At 52.0% G+C, this 16,410-nt stretch overlaps 3 protein-coding genes across 8 annotated transcripts in view; 2 read left to right on the top strand and 1 right to left on the bottom strand.

The window, feature by feature from the left end:
* The first annotated feature begins 928 nt into the window (after nucleotides 1-928).
* On the top strand, nucleotides 929-5,737 carry MIF4GD (MIF4G domain containing). 3 transcript variants are annotated; one of them, XM_066381187.1, is made up of 6 exons: nucleotides 929-1,493; nucleotides 2,289-2,420; nucleotides 3,638-3,747; nucleotides 3,947-4,102; nucleotides 4,190-4,282; nucleotides 4,849-5,737. In XM_066381187.1, exons 1-6 carry the CDS (start codon nucleotides 1,127-1,129, stop codon nucleotides 5,074-5,076), a joined length of 1,086 nt encoding a protein of 361 aa, XP_066237284.1. In that variant the 5' UTR covers nucleotides 929-1,126; the 3' UTR covers nucleotides 5,077-5,737. The 3 variants fall into 3 exon arrangements, with proteins under 3 accessions (XP_066237284.1, XP_066237286.1, XP_066237285.1); XM_066381189.1 differs by having other exon boundaries at nucleotides 1,299-1,416; XM_066381188.1 differs by lacking the exon at nucleotides 929-1,493 and adding an exon at nucleotides 1,501-2,042.
* Nucleotides 5,469-8,845, bottom strand: MRPS7 (mitochondrial ribosomal protein S7). Its single transcript, XM_066381195.1, has 5 exons — nucleotides 8,723-8,845; nucleotides 8,013-8,204; nucleotides 7,836-7,899; nucleotides 7,285-7,452; nucleotides 5,469-6,092 (listed from the first exon to the last, which is right to left on the bottom strand). Exons 1-5 carry the CDS (start codon nucleotides 8,803-8,805, stop codon nucleotides 5,871-5,873), a joined length of 729 nt encoding a protein of 242 aa, XP_066237292.1. The 5' UTR covers nucleotides 8,806-8,845; the 3' UTR covers nucleotides 5,469-5,870.
* Nucleotides 8,846-8,995: 150 nt separating this feature from the next.
* GGA3 (golgi associated, gamma adaptin ear containing, ARF binding protein 3) overlaps nucleotides 8,996-16,410 on the top strand; it is a 33,462-nt gene continuing 26,047 nt past the window's right edge. For all 4 annotated transcript variants that reach the window (XM_066381179.1, XM_066381176.1, XM_066381178.1 and 1 more), the window contains exon 1: nucleotides 8,996-9,135. In XM_066381179.1, coding sequence (XP_066237276.1) covers nucleotides 9,096-9,135 — 40 coding nt within the window. In that variant the 5' untranslated portion in view covers nucleotides 8,996-9,095. The remainder of the gene's footprint in view (nucleotides 9,136-16,410) is intronic.

Here is a 16,410-nt window from a genome sequence, read left to right as displayed (position 1 = left end):
TTCCTCATCCATTTTCTGGTGACTGCTTTGCCCTTTCTTTCTTTTTTTTTTTTTTTTTTTGTATTTTTCCGAAGCTGAAAACGGGGAGGCAGTCAGACAGACTCCCACATGCGCTCAACCGGGATACACCCGGCACGCCCACCAGGGGGCGATGCTCTGCCCATCTTGGGGCGTTGGCTCTGCCGCAATCAGAGCCATTCTAGCGCCTGAGGCAGAGGCCACAGAGCCATCCTCAGAGCCCGGGCAAACTTTGCTCCAGTGGAGCCTCGGCTGTGGGAGGGGAAGAGAGAGACAGAGAGTAAGGAGATGGGGAAGGGTGGAGAAGCAGATGGGCGCTTCTCCTGTGTGCCCTGGCCGGGAATCAAATCCAGGACTCCTGCACTCCAGACCGAAGCTCTACCACTGGGCCAACCGGCCAGGGCCTGCTTTGGCCTTTCTTAACATAAGATGAGAACTTTGGCAGCAAGAGACCGCCATCAACACTTACTGTCTCAGAGAAGGGCAGAGGCAATTCTTTGCAGCCTTTTCTGTATGCCCTCCTGCGACCCAGATGGAACCTCAGGGACTAGCCCTGTCTGGGCTGCTGGGCCGCGCCTCTCTGCCAGCTCCAGCCAAGAAAGATGGAGCCAGGGGTTGCTCAAGTTCAGGGTCACCCCAACACCTCAAAGTCACAAGTTGGCAACTATGACCCTTTCCCCATTGATTTTCAACTTATTATACCATATACCAGTGTCGTTTGTATTTGCAGTAAGAGAGAGGGTTAGTAGAATTAGATTCAGCTCTTCCAGCCCCACCCACCGCCGCCATCCCTGCCGTCCCACTATTTGTCCTCCCACAGAGCTCCCTCTGACCCTGGGGTACGGGCCACGTCCCCCGCGGCTCCTCTCACGCCGCGCAGCCCAGCAGTCCCTTGACCCGGTTTCAACCTGAACTCCAGGCGTGGGGCGGAGTAAGGCAGGGTGCCACCGCTTAAGACTCAGGGCTTCATGCGGGCGGAGCTACAGGTCCGGCCCAGCGCCGACGATCCACTGTAGTCCAGGACAGGCCGGGGGCGAACCGGGTGAGGAGAGAACAGGTGCAGTAGGAGCAGTGTTACGGAAGTCTCGTGTGGCTCCGCCTCGGTCCCATGTCCGGGACCTTAGGGGCAGGCTGGGAGATGAGAGCAGCGTCACCTGGGCCCCGGCGGGTGGCGCTGACGAGGCGAGTACGCCTCGGGCCTGCGGGGCCCGCGCAAGTCCCGCCTCTACAAAGCCCCATCCCGGACAGCCTTAGGCCTCGCCCCGGCGCCGCGCTAGGAAATGACCTAAGCCGCGGCGAGGCGTGGTCTGTCTCACCAGTGGTGGCGTCGGCGTGGGTCGCGCGCACCATGCCCGCCGAACGGCCTTCGGGCACGCGGCCGCCGCACCCGCCCGGCAGGTGGGTCCTGGCGCTCATGCCGCTTCTCCCTCCCGTAGACCGGACTGCACGTTCTGCTGCCTGTCCTGCACAGCATGGTAGGCCCTTAAGGGCTTAGGGAAGTTGTCCAGGTCTGGCGGTCTCTAAAGTCGTCTCCCGTGACCAGGTGTGAGAGGCACCGAATCCGGAGAGGGAGCTCCAACCGGAACTATCTCTGAGGGACACGTCTTCCAGCGACCCTCTTTAAGAGGAAGGGTCTAGACTGGAGCTCTGGAATTGGGAGTCCTGAGTGGGCAGGCCAGTTTAACCAGTTCGTGCCGGGGAAAGCTGGCCAGGACAGGAGCGTCAGGGCGGCAGAGAAGGCTGCTCCACTCACCCACGCTGGCCGGCCCCAATCCAAGGGCTGGAGGAATGGGTTCTGTGGACTGAGGACTCTGAGGGAGAGGTTTGGAAAGGGATTTGGAACCCTGCTGGGACAGCTGTGCGCAGTTTGGAGCCCCCAGCCCTCTCACTCGCCCAGAATCCTGCTGGGACAGCAGCTTCCAGGACAGTTTATGGTAGGGCAAGTGTCTGATGCCGACCTACCCACACCCCCGGCCTACCCCCGGTGTCAGCTGAGAACAACTGCCTCCTGGTGGGACTGGAGGGTAGGTGCTTTTACCCTTCATCTCTTTGCTCTTGTGTAATCCCAGAAGCTACAAGGGTTCCCAAACTAAGCAGCAGATGCCCAGCTGGTGTCCAGTCTCCATCAGAAGCCAAGCTTGATAGGCACTCAACCAACCACCAGATGCCAGGGAGTACCTGTCCCAAGCTCTGGCTAGCCCCACCCAGAGTGGAACTCCAGCCCCACTCTCCACATCGAAGGCCTCCCCCTTCACATTTCCTCTCCCCAGGTGCTGTCACTAATCCCACCCCAGTAAAGAGCTGCTGGGGCTGGATGGTCATGGGGGAGCCTGGTAGAGAGGAGTATAAAATCCAGTCTTTTGATGCAGAGACCCAGCAGCTGCTGAAGACAGCACTCAAAGGTGAGCATGGGGAGCCCTCTGGAGTCCGGGTCTGGAGCTGCAGACAAGAGGCCACAGGGACAGGACTGGAGGACTGATCCTTAGCCTGGGAAGGTCCTGTCTTCTCTCACCCTTTGATTTCTATGACTAGGAGTCAACAGTATAACTCTTGAACTGAAAGACAAGCAACATTCAGGCCAGTATTTGGGAGTGTGAATCAGTCACCTTTCAGACTGTAAAGCCTTTTTTTGAAAGTTTAAGTACACATGGGAGGGGGTTGGGGCACAGAGAACACAGGTCCTGCCCTTTTAAGTCCTTAAATTGGACCTGGTTTCTGCATCGCTGCAGCCAGCTCTCAACTGTGCAGAGCTGCGTGACTTGGGACAGAGGATGGAGTGTTCTGCTTGGCAGAGGAGATAAGTCATTGTCCTGGACCAAGGCCTTCCCGCAGCACTTGGGGCAGGAGTTAGACTTGGCTAACAATTAGCAGTGCCTATCACATGCCAAGCTGAAGCCTGTGGGGAGGCTCTGCCTGGTCTGCTCATGTCAGAGGTCCATGTGTATGTGCTAATGAGAACACTGTCTCCTGTAAAATTACTGTCAAAGAAACTTATTCAGTGCCCCTTCTCAACCTAGTGTCAGAAGATCAGAAGATGTGTCTTAAAAAACTACCATTGATTAGTCTCTAACCATTTCATTAGTCTCTAACAGTCACATACCCTCATTTCCTCTTCTCAGGCCACTGGAGGCTCACAGGTGGAGCTGCTTCCATGCGTGGTTCTCTATATTTTCTGGTCTCTAAATTAAATGTAAGCCTATAGCCTGACCAGGCGGTGGCGCAGTGGATAGAGCGTCAAACTGGGATGCAGAGGACCCATATTTGACACCTGAGGTCGCTGGCTTGTGTGGGTCATAGACATGACCCCATGGTCAGTGGCTTGAGCCCAAAGGTCATTGGCTTGAAGCCCAAGGTATCTGGCTTGAACAAGGTTTCCCTCGCTCAGCTGTAGCCTCCCTGTCAAGGTACATACGCGAAACCAATCAATGAACAACTCAGGTGCCACAATGAAGACTTGATGCTTCTCATCTCTCTACCTTCCTGTGTCACCCCCCCCCCCCCAAAAGTAAGCCTATAATGGGAGTGCTCTTTTGTAAACATCTCTGATCCTTCTTAGCAGCAGGTGGAGACAAATGTGATAATTAAGCAGCTCCAGACTGCCTGCTTATCTTTACTCCAGATCCAGGTGCTGTGGACTTGGAGAAAGTGGCCAATGTGATTGTGGACCATTCTCTGCAGGACCGTGTGTTCAGCAAAGAAGCAGGACGCATGTGCTATGCCATTATTCAGGTTGGGTAGGGTTGGTGGAGAAGAGGGAAGACACTTTGAGGAAGGTGCTTCAGGAGTGGGCAGAGATGCAAAGGACTTCCCTCAGAGGCAGAGAGAGGAAGGCCTAGGCCAAGAGGGTCCTCAGCCATGAAAGCCTGGGTGGGGGTTGTGACGGCACTGCCCCCGGCCCGCCTCTCACAATCCTTTCTCTGGTTCACAGGCAGAGAGCAACCAAACAGGCCAGAGTGTTTTCCGGCGTGGACTTCTCAACCGGCTACAGCAGGAGTACCAGGCTAGGGAGCAGTTGCGAGCCCGCTCCCTGCAGGGCTGGGTCTGCTACGTCACTTTTATCTGCAACATCTTTGACTACTTGAGGGTAAGGTCGCAGCAGCCACCCTGTGCAGCAAAGATGGCCTGTTTCCTGAGGCCCTAAGCCAGTACAAACACCTGCTATCCCCCACAGGTGAACAACATGCCCATGATGGCCCTGGTGAACCCTGTCTACGACTGCCTCTTCCTGCTGGCCCAGCCCAATAGTCTGAGCAAGGAAGAGGAGGTGAGTGGTCCTGGCACAGAAGACCGGAGGTGGGCCATCTTTAGCTCAGCTCAGAATACCAGCCCAGTGTCCATGGAGGCTTTGAGGGTATCACTTCCTGCGTCAGGATCCTGATGGGGGCAGTTAAGGTCTGTCACAGTTACAGGACAAGCTACCAGGTCTGAAATGTATCCAAAACAGAAAGAAGCCTTTGGCTCATAGGCTTCCCCAGTGGGAAGGCCAACTTACGATAGGAATGGTGAGAGCCTTAGCCAGCTGTGGATACAGATAGCCAGAAACCTCACCAGGGTCAGGCAGTGTGAGGGAGGTAGAGTGTGGGGATAAGCAGCAGTTTGGAGACAGGGCCGGAGTCCAGCCTGGCCCAGATGAAAGACCTTAGGCAAGTCCCTGAACTTGCTTCCTTTTATAGATATGGATAATACCCACTGGGTGTGTGAGGACGAAGAGGGAAAATGCATGTCCAGGGTCTGGCACAGTGCCTGGTATACAGCAAGAACTCAGTCAGCGGCTGCTCTGTGTGTGATAGGTGGGCTGTGCCCAGGCTCACCACCCACTGCCTCCTGCAGGTGGACTGCCTGGTGTTGCAGCTGCACCGTGTTGGGGAGCAGCTGGAGAAGATGAACAGGCAGCGAATGGACGAGCTCTTTGTCCTGATCCGGGATGACTTCCTGCTCCCAACCAGCCTCAGCTCCCTGGCCCAGCTGCTGCTGCTGGAGATCATTGAGTTCCGGGCAGCGGGCTGGAAGACGACCCCAGCTGCCCACAAGTATTACTACAGCGAGGTTTCTGACTAGGCTTCCTGCTCACGCTTCCTCACCAACAGCGCTGGCCTTTCTTCTACCACCTCCTAACCTGGCAGTGCGGTCTTTGCCTCTCCCAAAGCCATCTTTCCTTCCAGAATTTCAGTAGCTCCCCAAGAGGTTTCCCACTTACCCACCCTGTCCCCTCAGTATCTCTCCCATTATCTCCCACCTGGGCGGGGTAGAGAAGGGCAACTGCTAATAAGCACTGCACTGCGTAACCATTGGCACACCAGCATCTGATGCCTCAGTTTCCCATCTGTAAAACGGGTACCCAAAGCCATCTGTGAAATGTTTTGGAACGCCAAGGGGCAGAGAGGCAACATACAAGTCACACCAAAAACTTTTTTATACATTTTGTATAAAGACCACTTTGGAAACAGGCATATTTCCTCCAAATGGTTTTAATGAGTGGCAGTACTGCATCACATACTACAGTTCAGGGTGAAAATTTTCTTTCTGATACTAAAATGCTTTCATCACTTAAAGGTCCACCCAAGCAAAGGAAAGAGGAGGCTGGATGGGCCCTAACTTTCTTGAGCGAAATCCAAGTCCATGTATTGCCTCCTTGCAAGGAGATGGGGCAGGGAGAGCAAATTCTAGCCCACAAAGGATTAAAGCAATAAACATGGCTCCATCCTCCTTTTGAGGTTGATCAGCTGGTTGTTCTGCCCGCCCACCACCCACCCTTATAAAGGAACTACATCCTTAAGCACAGGTATTTTCAATGTAGCAGTACATTGGTTTCTTGCAACACAGCCCTGGGCTCCTGAAGCCTCTACCCTACTCTACCACCAGCGGTAGTGGGCCAGGGCACGGTTGGCCTCGGCCATCTTGTGCATGTCATGTTTCCTCTTGACCACAGGGCCCTGGTTGTGGAAAGCCTGCAGCAGCTCATGTGACAGCTTCTCTGGCATCAGTGTCCGCCGGTGCTTATTCTCCCTGCATTCAGTAATCATCCATTTCATGGCCAGGAAGCGACGACGTCGGTTGGCTAGTGGCGCAGGGACCTGGGCAAGATAGGACATGGACAGGTTGGTCCAAGAATGTGTCTGGGCTGCAGACTCCTTTCTCCATGAGCTCTAAGGAGCGGTCACAGGTTCCCTCTGGGCCAGCCCTAGCAAGGCTCCTGAGAAGAGGGGCCTGTCTCTTCTGCTTTGAGCATCCCTCACCCTTAGGTGACCTCAGTGTAGCAGACATCAGAGGTGTTCACTGAGCAGATGCTTATTAAGCACTGGCCTCTTTCACCTGTAAATGGAAGCTCAGCCTAGTTGATAAACAAGCGCCAATTGGGAAAAACCCCATCAGCTGGGGTGACTTCGCCAACTCAGATGATGGGTGTCTAGAAAAAAGACCCACCTGTCCAAGAATCATTTGCCAAACCCTCACCGTGTGCCAGGTATCATGCCAGACCCTAGGGACACAGACAATAAGAAAGTCTCTACCTTTATAAAGTTTACACTGAAAAAGGAGAAGGACATCCTCTTATGCCTGCCCAGGTGGTGGCACAGTGGATAGTGTCAGAATGAGACGTGGAGGACCAGGGTTTGAGACCCCAAGGTCACCAGCTTGAGCATGGGCTCATCGGGTTTGAGCAAGGATCATCAGCTTGAGCCCAAGGTCGCTGGTTTGAGCAAAGGGTCACTAAGTCTGCTGTAGCCCCCCAGTCAAGGCACATATGAGAAATCAATCAATGGACAACTAAGGAACCGCAATGAAGAATTGATGCTTCTCATCTCCCTTCCTGTCTGTCCCTCTCTGACTCTCTGTCTCTGCCACAAAAACAAAAAAAAAACACGAGAAAAAAACCACCCACTTATAATGAAATATAATTAAGTGCTATGATGAAGGCACCTAATTCAGTTCAACAAATGGCGAAGCATCAGGTCCAAATCAAATGCTACATAAGACACTGGTGTATAAAGATGAGGCATAAACACAGTCCCTCACCATGAAAAACACAGCCCAAGATGCTTGTGTGTGTGTGTGGGGGGGGGGGGGAGGTTGCTCCAGAAGGAGTTACTTGGATACTTCTTTGTTCTCTACCATTTTCTGCCTGTTGATTTTGACATTATGGGACTATAGTCTGGTCCCTAGAAAGCTATCCAGCTTGGTCCAACTCTGGGCCTTCTCACCCACAAGAATCCCTCCTTCATCATTACACATGTGGGCAGCCCTGCTTTCCCAGCCCTGACCACTCACCTGGTAGAAATGGCCACCCTTGAGGATGGGTACCAGCCCAATCACAGGCTCACAGTTTTTCAGTGCTTGGTGGAAGATGGTGTAGGGATTGCGTTCAATGGTTGCCCGTTCCTCTGAAGAAGCAGCATGGTACTTCTTAAACTGCTTCCTTTTCACAGCTTCCAGAGTCTGCAAAGGGATACAATGGAAGAGGCTGCCCCAGGCTTCCAGAACGGTTTACCCAGCTGAGCTAGTACCTTGCCCTTCACTCCTGTGATCTGGCTCTTCTAGAAGTGCAGCTCATCCTCCAGCACTTCTAAGACAAAGTTCTTAAGTCCTTCCTCTTTCCTCCACTAGGGCAGAAAGAATGGCTAAGATCTCCAGAGGGTGAGGGGTGGCAGGCGGTTGTTGACTCCTGCAGGACTTCATTAAAGCCCCCACTCCAACACATACATACAGGGAAGTTAACTTTAATAACAGGTATACGAATCTATTCTTTTCATGCTAAACTGAAAGAGCCCAATACAAAAGTATAGGGAGAAGAAAGATGAAAGGAGATAGGTACTACTTACCTGTGTCATGAGGGATCTGGCCAATACTTTGTTTCCTCCTTTCATCATCATGTTGGTGAATTTACTTCAAGGAGAAAAGCAACAAACATGTTTAGCTTTTCAAGGTTCTATCACAGAATCCTTATTGTAGATCCTCCCTGGTATTGTCCCAGTGAAACAAAAGTGCTTCCATCTAACCTTATCAATGGGTCTTCAAACACAGAGCTTGTTTTCATCGCTGGGGCAGCCTTAATACGCTGAGTCTTCCTGAGCTCCCGCTCAAACTTCTCCTCCTCCGTTAGCTCTGCCAAGGGTTTGCGGTAATACTCCTTTTCAATCTGGGGATCCCTGTATTCAGGGCCATAACGACTCCACCTCACCTGCGTTAGCCTGGGGGAGGGGAGGAGGAAGAGGCGGGTAAAACCTGACTCCATAACTGAAAAGGCTTGACTTAATAATAGGCATGTTGGCTAACCCAGCGACTAGAGAGCGGAGCGCACACAAACCGGAACCGCAATCATTTTGGCTCTTGTCCCAAGAGGTAGGAGAACCTCCCCCAGATAGGCCAGGGCAGTCTCCTCCTCGTTCTGTGCCAACGATAAGCTCCTGAACCTCAGGCTGGACGCCCGCTTTTGGACCTCGCTATCCCCAACTCCCAACACGGAAAAATCCAACTCTGAGCTCTTTAGCAAAACCGCAGTTTTGGCTTCAAGTTAGAACCCATCGGGTAAGGGACAGTCACCAAGCCTTCAGACTGGCTGAAAGACACGCTGCTAAGAGGCTTGGATCCTTATAGCCTGGCCCCTAGGCTCCAGGGCCCTGCGCGGCCTGCCTTTGGCCTCTTTCCTTCTCCGCAGGTCTCTCCGTAAAGACCCAAGCGGCCTTCCAGCTGCCCGCCGCCCTCTCACCCGGGAAGCCGCAGAATAGCACTCGGTACGCTCAGTGCTAGGTCCGACCACCCTCGCGTTGCCTTAACCAAGGGGGCAGCCATCTTGACTTGCCACGAGGACCCCACAAGAACTGCCCTCAGTGTGCCTGAGCGAGTGACAGAAAACGGGAAAAGGCTCCAACAGGATCCTAAATCTACTCCTCTTTAATCTGGGCGTTAAGAGCCTCTCATCCCGAGGTCCAAAAGGAAGAGTCAAAAGGAAACGCAGTCTGGCGCGACCCTCGGCAGCGGCGCTCACTCCCCTCAGGCCCCCATGCAGGCCCCGCCCCGACTCAGCTCTTGCAGGTCGTCGCGAGGTTTGAGGCCGCGGGCCCGGCCAGGGCGGCTGCAATATGGCGGAGGCGGGAGGGGAGAGCTTGGAGTCCTGGCTAAGTAAGTACTACGAATGCTTTTGCATGCGCTCCAGCCGTCGCTGCGCCGCCCCCCTCCGCCCTCTCCCCGGGCCCCGCGGCGGTGCCACTTGGCAGCCTACGCCTGCCCCGCCGCGAGCGCCCAGTGATCACGCCCCTTCCCCAGCAGGGCGCCTCGCCCCATCCGGCACCTGCTCCTCGCGGTGCGGCGCCTCCCGCTTCCACGCGCTTCGGCGTGAGTTCAGGTCCTGTCCCGGCCTCGCGGGTTCGAGGAAAGTGACGGTCAAGTACTTCCGGCTGGCAGGCACCGCCGCTTTGGGGAGATTGTGCGGGTCTGCGGCCGGCGCCATCCCTGTCGAAGGGGAAAGCCGTGGGTTTGGGCTGGAACTCCGGGAGCGGTGGGTGCTGCTGAGCATACATACACAGCTTCAGAACTGTAATTGTGTTTTCGAGGAGAAGCGTCCGCTTCGCGCGGTCAGGACGTTTGAAGTGAGAACAATCCAAAGAGAGAAAGAACAGAGCTATATACCCACTGCCAACACGCACACTTGAACATCTTTGAGTCATCTGTTGAGACCCTACTCTGAGCAAAGCCGAGGAGCCCAGCCTGGTGTTGGAGTTATAGCGGCCTATTGCTATAATTACTAATTCATGTTGCTATTAAGGACATATGGGTTATCCTTGTTAGCTGGTAGTACTCTGCCTAAGGGTTAGTAAGTTAACTATCCTATGGGCTACGGGAGGTTCCTGGAGAAGACAGAAACTGGACATAGTGATAAGGTACATAGGGATGCCTAGATAGCACCTTCTGCAGATTATGTACGAGAGCCTCCATGTTCTTGCAGGTGATGCCTGTTTTTTCCAATTGCCTGACCTTTAAAAAAAAATTTTTTTTTTTTACAGAGACAGAGTCAGAGAAAGGGATAGATAGGGACAGACAGGAACGAAGAGAGATGAGAAGCATCAATGATCAGTTTCTCGTTACGACACCTTAGTTGTTCATTGATTGCTTTCTCATATGTTCCCTGACCGTGGGCCTTCAGCAGACCGAGTGACCCCTTGCTCAAGCTGGCAACCTCAGGGTCTCGAACCTGGGTCCTTCATGTCCCAGTCCTATCCACTGCACCACCGCCTGGTCAGGCTGCCTGACCTTTCTTAATAAGAAACTACCTTCAGGTGGTTGAACCTAGGTTACATTTGCAAAATCTTCTGTTGCAGACAGGTCACAAAGCCTTCTGAATACAGTATATGGAACTTTTCTCTAAGGAGCTCAGAGTGCTCTAAAGACATTCACTTAATTTATTTATCAAGTATCCTAGTGAAAAGCAGATGCAATTTCACAGATTTCACAAAAAGTGACACCCTTATCCTAATCACACCATTTGCCCAGAGCCACCCAACCATTTATATAACCACAATGGAATTGGCTCGATTCACAGATATTGGAGTAGTTTAAGTGACCTATGCTAAGTTTAACAGGTTTAGAGTTAAATGAAATAGGAGAGGGGCAGACCTCTTTTTGAGGGAGAGTAGAGATGATGAGAGGAGAATCTCTCATCATAGAGATTATAGACGTCTTTGACTTACTATTGTTGGACATGATTTTTCGACGTTATAGTGGTGCAAAAGCAATAAACATTCAGTAGAAACTGTACTTCAAATTTTCAGTTTTGATCTTTTCCTAGGCTAGCAGTATGCAGAAGGATATTCATTCATGCTGGGCAGCAACAGCAAGCGCAGCTCGCAGTTGGCCACTTGATCACAAGTGTAAACAACCAATACTCTACACCAGGGGTCGGGAACCTATGGCTTGTGAGCCAGATGTGGCTCTTTTGATGGCTGCATCTGGCTCGCAGACAAATCTTTAATAAAAAATAATAATAATGTTAAAAATATAAAACATTCTCATGTATTACAATCCATTCATTTCCTACCATTCATGTTTATGGTTGCGGGTGGCTGGAGCCAATCACAGCTGTCCTCCGGGACACCACCAAATTTTTATTGGATAATGCATAACGTACACGGGTTGTTGTGTGGTTCTCACGGAATTACATTTTAAAATATGTGGCGTTCATGGCTCTCTCAGCCAAAAAGGTTCCCGAGCCCTGCTCTACACTGTATACCATATTGCCAGTGGTTTTTGGATACTGTGTTCTAGGCTAAGCAGTGATGCTCATTAGGTCAGGTGTGTTAAGTGCATTTTCGACTTATGGTATTTTCAACTTACGATAGGTTTATCTGGATATAACCCGAGTGTGAATCCTGTGACATAATGGTGTGAATGTAGCAGTGTTCATGCTTCAGCAACATCTTATTCTAGGTCCTTGTCACTCTGTGGTTTGCCAGAAGTGTTGCAGCAGCCCCTGTTGGGCCCAGTGTCTCAGGTCTCTCCCCACCTCCCCTCAGTCCATTCCTCATTCTGCTCCCAGAAGAGCACCTCTGTTTAATCAAGTCATTCCACTGCTGCACACCTCCTGCCTCCTCTCTGTGCTTCCTGGTAATCTTCCTTTCTGTGGTCTGTCAGATATTCTTGTCCCACAAACAGACATTGCCCTCTTACCTGGAAGCCTGGTTCCCCTTTGCTCACTAAATGCTTTTCTAATTTTTTGTTTGTTTGTTTTATTTTTATTTATTTATTTATTTTGCTTTTTCTGAAGCTGGAAACGGGGAGAGACAGTCAGACAGACTCCTGCATGCACCTGACCGGGATCCACCCAGCACGCCCACCAGGGGCGATGCTCTGCCCACCAGGGGGCGATGCTCTGCCCCTCCGGGGGGTCGCTCTGCCACGACCAGAGCCACTCTAGCGCCTGGGCAGAGGCCAAGGAGCCATCCCCAGCGCCCGGGCCATCTTTGCTCCACTGGAGCCTTGGCTGCGGGAGGGGAAGAGAGAGAGGGAGGAAGGAGGGGGTGGGGGTGGAGAAGCAAATGGGCGCTTCTCCTATGTGCCCTGGCCAGGAATCGAACCCTGGTCCCCCACACGCCAGGCTGACGCTCTACCGCTGAGCCAACCCGCCAGGGCCTCACTAAATGCTTTAAAACCCATCCCAGGCTGACTAGGCGGTAACGCAGTGGATAGAGCATCGGACTGGGATGTGGAGGACCGACTCAGGTTTGAAACCCTGAGGTCACCGGCTTGAGTGAGGGCTCACCAGCTTGAGCATGGGGTCAGTGACTTGAGTGTGAGATCACAGACATGACCCCATGGTCGCTGACTTGAGCCCAAGGTCACTGGCTTGAGCAAGGAGTCACTGGCTCTGCTGGAGCCCCCCGTCAAGGCACATATGAGAACACAATCAATGAACAACTAAGGAGCTGCAACAAAGAATTGATGCTTCTCCTCTCTCCCTTCCTGTCTGTCCCTATCTGTCTCTCTCTCTCTGACTCTCTGTTAAAAAACAAAACAAAAAAACCCATCCCAGATTCTCTTTCCATGAACCATCTCTTGGTAACTTCAGCCTTCTCTAAAATCCTCTCATTATCACAGTCAAACACTATTTAATGATTACCTGATATGTTAATGAAAAGTTCAAAGCAGTATTTGCCTTCAGTTTGATGAAGATGATGCTGGAGTGGATAAAGCTTTCTTGCTTTTTTTTCCCCTCCCTCCCTCCCTTTTTTCCTCCCTCCCTCTCTCCCTCCCTAGATTTTATCTATTGATTTTGGAGGAGAGAGACAGAAAGGGGAGTGGGGAGTGGGAAGCATCAACTCATAGTAGTTGCTTCTTGTATGTGCCTTGACGAGCAAGCGTGGGCTTTCCAACTGGCGACCTCAGCATTTCAGGCTGTCGCTCTATCCACTGCACCACAACAGGTCATGCAGAGAAAACATTCCCTTTTTTTTTTTTTTTAATTAAGTGAGAGGCAGGGAGGCAGAGAGACAGACTCTCTCCCACATGTGCCTGGACTGGGATCCACCTGGAAAACCCCCTACTGGTCTATGCTCCATTGCTCAGCAACTGAGCTATTTTTAGTGCCTGAGGTGAGGCCATGGGGCCATCCTCAGCCCCTGGGGCCAACAGGCTTGAACCATATGAGCCATGGCTGTGGGAGGAGAAGAGACAGACAGAAAGAAAGAAGGAGGAGAAGGAGGAGTAGAGAAGCAGATGGTCACTTCTGAGTGCCCTGACTGGGAATTGAACTTGGGACTTCTGCACACTAGGCTGACACTTTACCACTGAGCCAGCTGGCCAGTGCTAGGGAAAGCATTCTTAACAAGATAAAGTTACAGTGGCAAGAGCCAAAAATGCTAAAATGCAGACAGTTTCATTTGAAAATTGAAGGTAAGTAGAATGAAGATGATTCTGTCAATGGGGAGATGGCATTTGAGCTAGGCATTAAGGAACAGGGTATGTGGGCTAAGAAAACAGACCATGATTTGGAGGGAGCCGACCGTGGTTGGGACACAGAGTAACAAGTGTTTGGCTGGTTCAGGCAGGGAGTTTCTGTACGAGTGATAGGAAAGAAAGCTGGGAATTTAGAACCAAAGTCTGGAAAGGCTTGAATTCCAGCTCAAGTTGTTTACATTTCTACGGTTATCAAATCTCCACCCTACGGTATCTTGTGTCAGTGTTTTTTTTGTTTGTTTGTTTGTTTTCTGAAGTTGGAAACGGGGAGGCAGTCAGACAGACTCCCGCATGCGCCCAACTGGGATCCACCCGGCACGCCCACCAGGAGCGATGCTCTGCCCATCTGGGGCGTTGCTCTGTTGCAACCAGATCCATTCTAGTGCCTGAGGCAGAGGCCACAGAGCCATCCTCAGCACCTGGGCCAACTTTGCTCCAATGGAGCCTTGGCTGTGGGAGGGGAAGAGAGAGACAGAGAGGAAGGAGAGGGGGAGGGGTGGAGAAGCAGATGGGTTCTTCTCCTGTGTGCCCTGACCAGGAATCGAACCCAGGACTCCTGCACGCCAGGCCGACGCTCTACCACTGAGCCAACCGGCCAGGGCCTGTGTCAGTGTTTTTTAAGAGAATTGCTACTGGGGTTTTATATAGGATGGATTGGAACAGACATTCAGGAAGCAGGTGTGAAGGAGGTGGGGTGGGGGCAAGGATAAGAAATGGAGAGATTTGGAAAGACATTGAGGCTGCCCTTGCTGGCTGGTTCAGCGGTAGAGCGTTGGCCCGGCGTGTGGAAAACCTGGGTTTGATTACCGACCAGGGCACACAGAAGAAGCACCCACCTGCTTCTCCACCCTTCCTCCCTCTCCTTTCTCTCTCTCTCTTTCCCTCCCACAGCCAAGGCTGCATTGGAGCAAAGTTGGCCCCAGGTGGGCACTGAGGATGGCTCCATGGCCTCCACGTCAGGCGCTGGAATGGCTCCAGTTGCAACAGAGCGACAACCCAGATGGGCAGAGCATCGCCCCCTGGTGGGCATGCTGGCTGCATCCTGGGCGGGCGCATGTGGGTGTCTGTCTGACTGCCTCCTCGTTTCCAACTTCAGAAAAATACAAAAAAAAAAAAGATTGAGGCCTGCCTGACCAGGTGGTGGCACAGTGGATGGATTGTCGGACTGGAATGCAGAGGACCCAGGTTCGAAACCCCAAGGTCGCCGGCTTGAGTGTGGGCTCATCCGGCTTGAGCATGGGCTCTACAACTTGAGCGCAGGGTCTCTGGCTTGAATGTGGGTTCATAGATATGACTCCATGGTCACTGACTTGAAGCCCAAGGTGGCTGACTTGAGCCCAAGGTTGCTGACTTGAGCAAGGGGTCACTCACTCTGCTGTAGCCCCCCAGTCAAGGCACATATGCGAAAGCAATCAATGAGCAACTAAGATGCTGCAGCAGGGAATTGATGCTTTTCATCTCTCTCCTTTCCTGTCTGTCCCTGTCTCTCACTCTGTATCTGTCTTTGTCACCAAAAAAAAAGACATTGAGGCCTGACCTGTGGTGGTGCAATGGATAAAGCGTCTACCTGGAATGCTGAGGTCGTCAGTTCAAAACCCTGGGCTTGCTTGGTCAAGGCACATATGAGAGTTGATGCTTCCGGCTCTATTCCCCCTTCTCTCTTTCTCTCTAAAAAACATATATATATATATACACACACACACACACATACATACATACATACATATATATGTATATATATATATATATATATTAAAAAAAATAAATTTAAGAAAAGACATTGAGAAGTGCCCTGGCTGGAGCATGGTTGGTTAAGGGCATGGTCCTGAAGTGCACAGGTTGCCAGTTTGATCCCAGTCAGAGCACATATAGGAATATATTGATGTTCCTTCTCTCTCTCTCTCTCTCTCTCTTTCTCTCTCTCTCTCTCTCCTTCTCCTCCCCCACCTCCCTCCCTCCCTCCCTCCCTCTCTCTCTGTTACTCTCTCTAAAATCAATAAAACATTAAAAAGACGAGAAGAAAGGGACTACAGACTGAGGAATGGATGAGGTGAGGGGAGAGGGTCAACGATGTGGAGTTCAAACCTGGGTGCCTGAGGTTGGGGTAAAAGGAGATTTTTTTTGTGTGTGTGTATTTTTCCGAAGCCAGAAATGGGGAGACAGTCAGATAGACTTCCGCATGCGCCCGACCAGGATCCACCCGGCACGCCTACGAGGGGGCGATGCTCTGCCCATCCGGGGCGCCACTCTGTTGCGACCAGAACCATTCTAGAGTCTGAAGCAGAGGCCACAGAGCCATCCTCAGCGCCCGGGCCAACTTTGCTCCAATGGAGGCTTGGCTGCGGGAGGGGAAGAGAGAGATAGAGAGGAAGGAGAGGGGGAGAGGTAGAGAAGCAGATGGGCACTTCTCCTGTGTGCCCTGGCTGGGAATTGAACCCGGGACTCCTGCACGCCAGGCTGACACTCTACCATTGAGCCAACTGGCCAGGGCCGAAGATTTTTTTTTTTTTTAACAGAGACAGAGAGTGAGTCAGAGAGAGGGATAGGGACAGACAGACAGGAACAGAGAGAGATGAGAAGCATCAATCATTAGTTTTTCATTGCACGTTGCAACACCTTAGTTGTTCATTGATTGCTTTCTCATATGTGCCTTGACCGCGGGCCTTCAGCAGACCTAGTAGCCCCTTGTTGGAGCCAGCGACCTTGGGTCCAAGCTGGTGAACTTTTGCTCAAACCAGATGAGCCTGCGCTCAAACTGGCGACCTCGGGGTCTTGAACCTGGGTCCTCTGCATCCCAGTCCGATGCTTTTTCTACTGCGCCACTGCCTGGTCAGGCAGGGCCGGAGATTTTTAATAGAAATAGAGAAGTCAGGAAGGAGAAGTGGTGAGTTTGTTTTTAGACTCATTTTTGTATCAAAGAATGACTTAAAATTACAGTCCTGTTTTTTA

Source organism: Saccopteryx leptura, chromosome 4 (genome assembly GCF_036850995.1).
Source record: "Saccopteryx leptura isolate mSacLep1 chromosome 4, mSacLep1_pri_phased_curated, whole genome shotgun sequence".
NCBI classification, from domain to species: Eukaryota; Metazoa; Chordata; class Mammalia; order Chiroptera; family Emballonuridae; genus Saccopteryx; species Saccopteryx leptura.
Note: the sequence above shows the minus strand (reverse complement) of the source record. Positions and strands in the feature narration are given on the sequence as shown.

Excerpts from the sequence above, each read along its gene's own strand:
- MIF4GD (XM_066381187.1), top strand. The coding sequence starts at position 1,127 with ATGTCCGGGACCTTAGGGGCAGGCTGGGAGATGAGAGCAGCGTCACCT. Across the intron at positions 2,421-3,637 it reads GCTGAAGACAGCACTCAAAG|ATCCAGGTGCTGTGGACTTG; the intron begins GTGAGCATGGGG and ends TCTTTACTCCAG. Across the intron at positions 4,283-4,848 it reads GTCTGAGCAAGGAAGAGGAG|GTGGACTGCCTGGTGTTGCA; the intron begins GTGAGTGGTCCT and ends TGCCTCCTGCAG.
- MRPS7 (XM_066381195.1), bottom strand. The coding sequence starts at position 8,805 with ATGGCTGCCCCCTTGGTTAAGGCAACGCGAGGGTGGTCGGACCTAGCA. Across the intron at positions 8,205-8,722 it reads GCTATTCTGCGGCTTCCCGG|GCTAACGCAGGTGAGGTGGA; the intron begins GTGAGAGGGCGG and ends CCCCTCCCCCAG. Across the intron at positions 6,093-7,284 it reads AGGGTGGCCATTTCTACCAG|GTCCCTGCGCCACTAGCCAA; the intron begins GTGAGTGGTCAG and ends TATCTTGCCCAG.